The sequence below is a fragment of the Gymnodraco acuticeps genome, unplaced genomic scaffold (assembly GCF_902827175.1).
Source record: "Gymnodraco acuticeps unplaced genomic scaffold, fGymAcu1.1, whole genome shotgun sequence".
Classification (NCBI taxonomy): Eukaryota; Metazoa; Chordata; class Actinopteri; order Perciformes; family Bathydraconidae; genus Gymnodraco; species Gymnodraco acuticeps.
Genome location: NW_022991091.1, coordinates 1,729,943 through 1,739,158, shown reverse-complemented (window position 1 = coordinate 1,739,158; position 9,216 = coordinate 1,729,943). Strand labels below are relative to the sequence as shown.

Sequence of the window (9,216 nt, the reverse complement as noted above, 5' to 3'; positions counted from 1 at the left end):
GAAATAAGCCATTGTCATGTCATAATTTGAATAAGCCTTTGGGAAGCACGTATATAGAAAATAGTTTTGGTAACTGTCTATTCATATAGCCTACATTAAATTAAATTAAAAAGATAGGCATCCACAATTTCTCGGCAAACAAAGTTGGATAAGTGCCACAAACTATATTGGAAGAATAAATAGCTGTCCATATACGAAGGAAGACAACAATTAAGAAATACTTAAAATAAGGTACGCCTATAACTGAATTCCAGACTATTTTAGATTATTATTGATATCTGATTGATCAGTGTTGATCAGAGTTTTATTTTGAAAGGTTGCACAGGAAGTTTCAATCGTAACGCTCGAACTTAATTGGACACTCCTGTCCTGTTAGATTGAGGCGTCGACACACACCTTGCTAGTTCTTGTTATACTACAGTATTTTGAAACTCTCACAACATTGCAACTATGTCAAACAAAACGGAGATTAATCTAACTGGAGTCAAACAAAGTCAAACCGTGTGGCTTGTGAAGGTTCGTTCACTTACTACACCCAACAACCAACGGAAAGTAACGAATTAACGTAGCCTAAGCTAATTTACCGTTAGCTAATTTAACGCTAGCTTAGTTAAAATGGCGGCAGTTTAACAATGTCATCATATCGAAATTAACAAATTGAAGACAGTTCACCTTCAAATTTCTTGTTGAGTTACATATTAGGTTATGTGTGTGTGTGTGTGTGTGTGTGTGTGTGTGTGTGTGTGTGTGTGTGTGTGTGTGTGTGTGTGTGTGTGTGTGTGTGTGTGTGTGTGTGTGTGTGTGTGTGTGTGTGTGTGTGGTGTGTGTGTGTGTGTGTGTGTGTGTGTGTGTGTGTGTGTGTGTGTGTGTGTGTGTGTGTGTGTGTGTGTGTGTGTGTGGTGTGTGTGTGTGTGTGTGTGTGTGTGTGTGTGTGTGTTGTGTGTGTGTGTGTGTGTGTGTGTGTGTGTGTGTGTGTGTGTGTGTGTGTGTGTGTGTGTGTGTGTGTGTGTGTGTGTGTGTGTGTGTGTGTGTGTGTGTGTGTGTGTGTGTGTGTGTGTGTGTGTGTGTGTGTGTGTGTGTGTGTGTGTGTGTGTGTGTGTGTGTGTGTGTGTGTGTGAAGTTTAAGTTGCCATGTCTTTCTCACCAGGTTCCCAAGTATTTATCTCACCAATGGGACAAGGCCTCAGAAAAGGGAGAAGTTGGAAAGATAACCATTGGAAAGTAGGTTTTCAAACTTTTTGTACACGTTTCTTGCTCACTGTAATCCTGTTCTCATGATTGTCTGTAACAGTGATGCCCCCTTTTTTTATCTGTCTTGTCATCGACCTGACAGGAAGCAAGGGAAAACAGAGGTGAGGCAGCTTCTTCATAATACTGCACAGGAGTGATTTGTCATGCTTGTTTCTGTCCATTCATACTGCATATGTTTTTATATATTTTTTTTAGCTACGGAGTTACTCATAGCTTAGTGGCCTGTTTTCCCTTTTTTTATTTGTTGTATCCAATCTGCATTGACCCAACTTCCTCACAGCGATCAATATAGTTTCATCATATCAAATTCCTCTGATGAATCAAAGTTGGTTGTTAATATAACTAGCCAGCAGGGCCTTGACTTATCTTTGTTTCCCAGGTGAGTTTCCGTCTGAATGTGGAGCTGACCACCATGGGCGCTGTGGGGGAGAAAGATGGTTCAGTGCTGGTCCCAAGGGATCATCCCTTCACCATGCAAACTGTGGGCGGACAGACCCTGGCAGTCTACAGCCAGAGCGATTCAGGTCAGTCTCAGCTGTTCCTGCTCTCCTCTCTATGTGTTTCTTGTCATCTGAAACACGTTTTTTGCTGGGGGGCTTAAGGGTTCAAACTGTAATTGATTTGATATGTGATTCCTTCGGAGGTTCACAGAGCAGTGTTTTCAGTCAGATTTACTAAAGTCAATATCTTAAACATATAAGATCTAACATCTACTGACTCAACTGAGTTCTTCAAATTGGTAGGCGGCCTCCCAAGGGTGGCTTCAAAGTTTCAGTGGAGGCACAGTAAATGGAAGTTGAAGTATACAGTATAACATCAGTTATCAAAAGAATATCATATAGAATAGCCTAACTGAGCGTGATTTGGTTATAGTGAACAGAGATATAGTATAGGCAATGTTAAGGTTTTTCCCACTTTCCTAAAGTCAGAAATGAAAAAAATGTTGCAAGGCCAAAGTCTCCTCTGGTATAATGTTCAAGTAACCTGCAAATGATATGCAAAGTGTTCAACATTTCAGAAATTGTAATTCTTTACATAAACAACTGAAATTGGCCATTGTTGAGATTGCCGTTGCCGTTTCCTGGAAGAATTGACAAAATATGAAGTGTAGAGTTTGAATGTATTTTAGAAAAGAGTAGTCACAGGTTATGTGATTGAGATGTTGTTAAAACAAACTGAACTGCACTTAGTTATTCTAGTTACTATGGTTTTCTTGCTTTGAAAGATAGATTCAACATTGATTGCATTGCACTGTACAATTCATGTTAATACTCAGAGTGGTTTCTGATTTATGGACGATGTTTGCTGCCAGGCGAGATGTGTCATACATATACATGAGCCAAAGGGATTTGCATCGGAACCAGACCTTCAAATAGCTGCAAATATATTGTTGAGTGTCTATAATCTTAAGCCTTAAGATATGATAAATACATGTAGATTAGGGTGTTTCTTTTTAATGTGTAACTATTTATATATTTAATCATTATCATGTGTCAGGTCAATACAAGTACATGATAATAAAGTAGCTTTAATTGTTCTTGCAAGGCAATGAAGAGTAATTACAGAAATGTTTAAATATGTCTTTATTGCCTTTTTAATAAGAAATCATTCCCACAATTCAGTAACAAGTTTAGTTCAGTGAGATGGAAAATAAATAGCAGGGTGCAGGCTGTTCAAATCAGTGAAATGTCAAAGGCAATTCTATGCCTCCCAGGGGGCCAGTATTCAGTAACAACAAAATAACTGCTTCTCATAATATTTTCAAGCACTGCTAAGGGTGCTTATACTTGTGTGTTTTTGGCAATAAACCAAAAAGAATTTCTGAGCAAACAACAACAATCATGGCCTAAGTAGTTTGAGGCACAAGTATTGACGGGATGGCAACTTACCAAAACTCTATTCAAAATGTAAAACCAAATGGAGCTTGAGGTGAAAAACGGCTGAAAGTGTATCAGGAGCTGCAAACACACGGGGTGTTTCTCAATGTTGAGGAAGGCTGCTCCAGAGCCACTATTTCAAGCATACTATGTCATCAATTCCTGCCGAAGGACTGTTCCAAGGTCCAGCATTCTTGGAATTCTACCGAGGCCGGCGTACTTCGTAGCGAGACATTTTGAGGCTGCATATGTGTAGACTCCGTGGTCTTAAAATCCCCACAATGCTTTGTGCACGGACCAATTTCCAAATCTTTGGCGGAAATCGCGCTCCATTTAAGGCGGGGCCTCGCATATGACGCACACCTGCACACCTGTTAGCCTGTTCCACAATTCTTCGTTTTCCGAGGCTAGGAAGGATTCTTGCCTCGCTTCTGAAGTAAGTGACTCGGAAGACATGTGCTACCAAGCAAGCGTCCTCGACATTGAGAAACACCCATTATCTGCCACGCTATGTTTGAGTCAATATAATTCAGGGGCCTTAAGATATAAGACGATATCTTCCCATTAAACCCAATAATTACAACTATAAACTCATAAAAAACAACTAAAACATGATTTGACATTTATGACTGGGCTCTATAGGAGGTGTGCACAGAAAGGAATGATGACTCAGATTTCACAGTAGTTCATAAATAGAGGAACAGCATTCAGCAGACATTGTTAGTGCAAAATAAAAATGTTTAAAATACAAAGCACATGATTTCTGTGCTAAATTCAAGGAATAGACACAATGTTTGTAGCGCTTGAGTTATTTGTCAAAGGTGCATGTTGATGGAAGAGACAGTTTATTTGGGTGAGGATTATTAGATGTCCCCTCCCAAATGTTTTGTTACTGTATTGATTTGTTGGCTGTGGTTGGCTGGAAGATGGCACTGGAGCCAACACGATAATAACTGTGGATGGCTATAGATTGATATGCCTTTGCCAAGAGCCAAGTGCATCTGTCACTTACTTTGGTGGTCCCGAGCTTCAGTCCTCTGTTTATCATAATCACCGTTTTCAGTTTTTGTTCTCGGTGGTGGAATATGGGTCTTGTCCAGGTTGCCAGCTGCCACGTGTCAAATAGTTGTCTGTGTTTTAAATGATCCTACTTCATTCTACATAGAGATGGAAAAATAAACATAACTTGAAATCTCTGTAAAGCTTTTGAGGTGTAAGTTAGAACAAGAAGCAAACGGGAACTTGTCACAGTAAATGATCACATTGATATAAGTGATGAGTAACAGCCAGGAGGAAACGGAAAACATACAAATAATTGTCTCATTACGCAGCTGAGCAGACAGTGAAACAAGGTACAGGAACACCCAGGAGCCTGGGAATTACATGATTTCAGGTAGCAGCAGAGCACGTAGTAAGGGAGACATCATAACACACTTGGTAACAGAAGAAATACACTGGAAACATTCTCTTTTCTTGGATGTCAGCAATTACTCATTGTATCTTGAGTCCAGTCATGTTCTAGTGAACAATCTATATTTGACCTGTTTTTTTATGAGTCTTACAAGTCAATCATTTGGTAATGTGAAAGCTAACAAAAGCAACTATAGACAGTTAGCAAACGTGTATATCTCAGCATCATTATCTAAGGAAGATTAACTTAAAATAATCAGAGTTTGTTGAATATTTTGATCAGGAGTGTTTGCTTCCTCTCCACACTTGTCCAAGTGCTGGCTTTCATGACTATTGAAATGAAAGTATCTTAATAATCAACCGTCCGCTGCCACCTATATCCGGCTAACGTTAAACTGTGATAAAGACCACCATGTTTATTATTGATGTTGGCTACATGCAGGTTCAAAGGTTGTTGTTGACCATGTGAAGCTATAGGCTCATCTGGTTTTATAGGTTAGAAGTAGGGATGCTCCGATCGCACATTTTGGGGCCGATCGCCGGAATCAGTATCGGCCGATCGAGTGGGCGGGGTCTATGGGGATCTTCCATTTAAAATGATGTTTAAAACTCAGTTAATGGGGCTCAGTTAATGGGGCTCATTCACTGGCGCTTCCACAAACAACATAATTATTACATTCAAATGAAGTACATTATTCAAGTTTACATTAACTTTGGATAATAACACGGGAGAAATGAGAGCAAGCGCTCTCTTTTCCTCTCTCCCCCTCTCTCTCTCTCCTGACAGCATGTCAGTATCATCTCATGCAGCTCACTGATCTAGTAATAAGTGACCCGACAGTGAAGAATAAATATATTTATAACTAGTTTAGCTTGTTCCAGAGGTAGATAAAATAGCTAAGTGTGTTAGGTCTAACTCTTAGTGCGTGTTTTGCTCTGCTCACCGGTCCGTCACAGCGGGCGGAGCTGCAGGATTTCTGCTTCACACACGTTGGACACCTTTAAAATACTGCCGGACTGGTGAAGCCATTTTGGCGAGCTTGTTTTGCCGCGCACAGAGAAAAGTGTAATGTATTTTACGTCATCATTTTACGTCATGCGATCGGCTCTCGCGATCGGCATTTTTAGAGAGCACCGGCGGCCGATCGATCGGAGCATCCCTAGTTAGAAGGATGCTTTCATCCACAGTTCACTACAAGTGGTCTTTAGCTGAGGACTCAGAGTAATGATACAGGTCAAAGGAGTGATATTAGTACAGTGCATGCTTTGTATTCCTGAGTTATAGAGATGCACTGTTGTAAGCAGATAGCATGGTATGTTTCTGATTATATGTATTGTTAATTATAACCATAAGAGAATTGAGACTTCACTTTTTTCACAATTGCAAAAAAATGAACATATAAAAATCGAGTATCTTTGCTCTAAACTTACTTACTTTTGACCCATTATACTTTGTAGGAAGTCTGAATGAACACAAAGGAAGAAAGACAAACATTAACATGAACATTTGTTTCTAGCCCACAGAAACTCATTTAGTTCCCAGTACTGTACAACTGCCCACAATGGACAAATGCATCCTCCAGCATTTTGAGTCTATTGAGAATATTATGCAATCCTTTTTACATGTTTTGAATTAAACCTGTGTAGGAGAGAAAATTCAAATAGAGGAAAGAGTACTAGATTTACTAATGAATCTTCAGATGAGTCAAAATAATGGAAATTGGTTAAAAAAATAAAACGGATTGAATTGGTTGGGATTGCATTCGTTTTTACTACTTTCACTGTCAAATCCTGGATTGTTGAATTGTTCCTCTGGACTAGTGTTAATTTCGTCAGCTATTTTTAAATGTAGTTTTAGTCTTAGTCCTGTGTTAAATTTCCTTTTTAGTTTTAGTCATATTTAGTCACCTTCATCCTGTTTTTATTTAGTCAAGTTTTAGTCGACTAAAAGTCTGAGCATTTTAGTCTTATTTTAGTCAAAGAAAACTAATTATTTTAGTCTACTTTTTGTCAATGAAAACTGTTGAGTCTTTTTTTAGTCATCAGATTATAACATTTCAGTCAAACTAGTCTAGCCAAAACCAATAATTTGTCATTTTAGTCAAACGTATTTCACAATAAGATTATATCTTGTCCTTATTTGATGAAAAACACAGGTTGAATGATTAAGAATGCAGCTTTGCAGTCAGGTTTGTGGTGTTTTTACCTGTGTTATGGCCACATTGCTTCCCTTCTGATAAAACAATGCATTCGCTTTTTTTCTCCGCCTCATTGTCGCGAAAATGGGCCCAAATATCACATCGTTTCTTTATCCCAAGCAGTGGTGGCTTTAGACTTTTTCGTTGTCAGTAATTTTGACGGACAGGATCGTAACATTTCCGTCATAATCTATTATTATCCGTCGAGTGCACAATTTATCCCTCACTCGCGCTGACGGGGGGGTATTCGGTTAACGCGAGTGTGACCACTGCTCCCAAGCCCTGTTGTTGCCATTTTATTTTCTGTTAAATTAGGTTAGTTAGACCATGAGTTAGACCCGAGTCTTCCTGACAGTTCATATTTTGCCGCTGCCCGGTGTAATTCAAATCTACCACCGCGCGCACCACAGACACACAGCTGCTGCCCAGCGCAGCACCGGAAATGGAACTGCTGGGAGAAAAACTGACTATCAGAGATGTAACGTTATCTTTGATAATATTTAGTCTCCTCATTTTTCGTCAACGAAAGTAAAGACAGATTTTGGCATAGTTTTTATTTAGTAAACTACATTTTCGTCTCGTCACTTTTCGTCAACGATATTGCATGATGATTTTGTTACAGTTATTGTTTACTGCCGTCGGTCTCGTCATCGTCTCGTTTTCGTCATGGAAAAAAAGGTCGTTGACGAACATATTTCGTCATAGTTTTAGTCAACGAAATTAACACTACTCAGGACCATACACATATTTGTTTTCACACATTTGTTTTTAACCACATCATTCTGGATTGATCCAACCAGGGTTCATTGTGGTCTGTCATCCCCTCTCTCTCTCTCTCCTCATGTTTCCAGCTTATATTGTTGGCTTAATGCCAACCCTTATTGATATATATATATATATATATATATATATATATGGGCAGGTAACAATAAAAGAGACACCAATCAGTATGAAACAATGCAAACTAGGGATGCACGATATTGGTTTTTTGAAACCGATACCGACAGCGATAACTTCCTGCTTCTCAAGACCGATACCGATAACAACAATTTTTTTACGCCACTAATTATTTTAACGCGATTAACGCATGTGTATTTTTTTCCCTCGGCCGCCCCGTAGTTTCAGAGCGCATCGAGTTTAAAATACCATCTACAAGCTGATGCTGACAGCCCCGCTCCTGTCGCCCGCTTGTGGCAGACCACACTTCCACGCTCACCGGCATGCACCGACTGGCTATTGGGAGGACCGGGTGGGTGTGTGTATGTGTGGCCCGAGCGAGCGAGAGAGAGAGACCATACGTGCATTGTTGTTGTTAGCATCTGGTGCTAGCTAGCTGCGCTAACGGATATACGGAGCTGTTTAAATGAAAACAGAGGAGCGACATTTCGCCACAACTGCGCCGAGCACTTGACTTTATGCAGGAAGCCAGACAGTGGGACATTGTACGAAAAGTCAGCACACTCAGCACGGATAGTGCGCAACATGATTGCAGCGTCCAGGCAGCTCCGGTTCGAGCATATGCCTTGAGTTGCACATAGCTCCAACGCCCATACCACCGACGACATGTGTGTTTACTGTCCTGGCTTCACGAGTTAGGGAGCGCTGGATTTGTGAAAAACTCCCCTCTTCCTAAACCACTAATACCACAGTACTGGCAAAACGGGAGGAGCCGAGTGAAAAACAAGCGCCCCTCATCCCAATCCACCCACACCGCAGTATTTTTTCTTTTTTTTTACCCAAAAAATATATTGTATATTATCGGGGCTATTAATACTGGTATCGGGTTTATCGGGATGACGTCATAATTCCTAATATCGGACCGATAATTATCGTGCATCCCTAATGCAAACAGAAGCCTCTAAAATGACTATGAAGTTATATTGTTATCGAAAACATTATAACTTAATGACATATGGAAGGGCTGTTGTTACTCCATTAGTTAGAGATAGCTGTACTTAAAAAAGTTAGCATCTCGGTCGTGTAACCACAATTTGAATTTCTACATATTAGGGCAGATTTCTCAGTCTCATCAGATACATCTCTAATTATTGTTGGTAAACTGTGCCTGAGAAATGTAAGGAAGTAAAGCGTTCTCTTAATCAAGGTGCATCCTACTGCCACAAGGTTTATTCTACAGGGTGTCCGCGGGGTCTTAAAAAGTATTAAAAGTTGATAAATCAATTTAGCGAAAATTAAGGCTATTAAAAAGTATTAAACGGCATTTTCCAAGGTATTAAGAAGGTCCACAGCAACGACAACATGAAACACCCTTTAATTTACTGATACAACATGTCGGGAAACCCCCTCAAGGTGGCCCCATGCATAGCGTGCCATAAAATGCTGCTTCTTATTTTAAGTATCGTTGCCTTGCTCCGCCCTTTGGTGGGGGGGGGGGGGGGGGTTTATCTGCTGGTGGACTACCTGAGAGATATACAGCAGGAGAACACGCCGTCCACCGCGGAGAATAAACAGAAGGGCAA

At 40.1% G+C, this 9,216-nt stretch overlaps 1 protein-coding gene across 4 annotated transcripts in view; it reads left to right on the top strand.

Annotated features, from left to right (window-relative positions):
* Positions 1-377: 377 nt before the first annotated feature.
* Positions 378-9,216, top strand: part of LOC117560067 (general transcription factor IIF subunit 2-like) — a 71,119-nt gene continuing 62,280 nt past the window's right edge. Inside the window, exons 1-4 of one of the 4 annotated variants that reach the window (XM_034236824.1) lie at positions 378-516; positions 1,148-1,221; positions 1,334-1,352; positions 1,631-1,775. In XM_034236824.1, coding sequence (XP_034092715.1) covers positions 451-516; positions 1,148-1,221; positions 1,334-1,352; positions 1,631-1,775 — 304 coding nt within the window. In that variant the 5' untranslated portion in view covers positions 378-450. Of the gene's footprint in view, positions 517-1,120; positions 1,222-1,333; positions 1,358-1,630; positions 1,776-9,216 lie in introns of all 4 variants that reach the window. The other 3 variants (XM_034236825.1, XM_034236822.1, XM_034236823.1) reach the window with 3 other exon arrangements.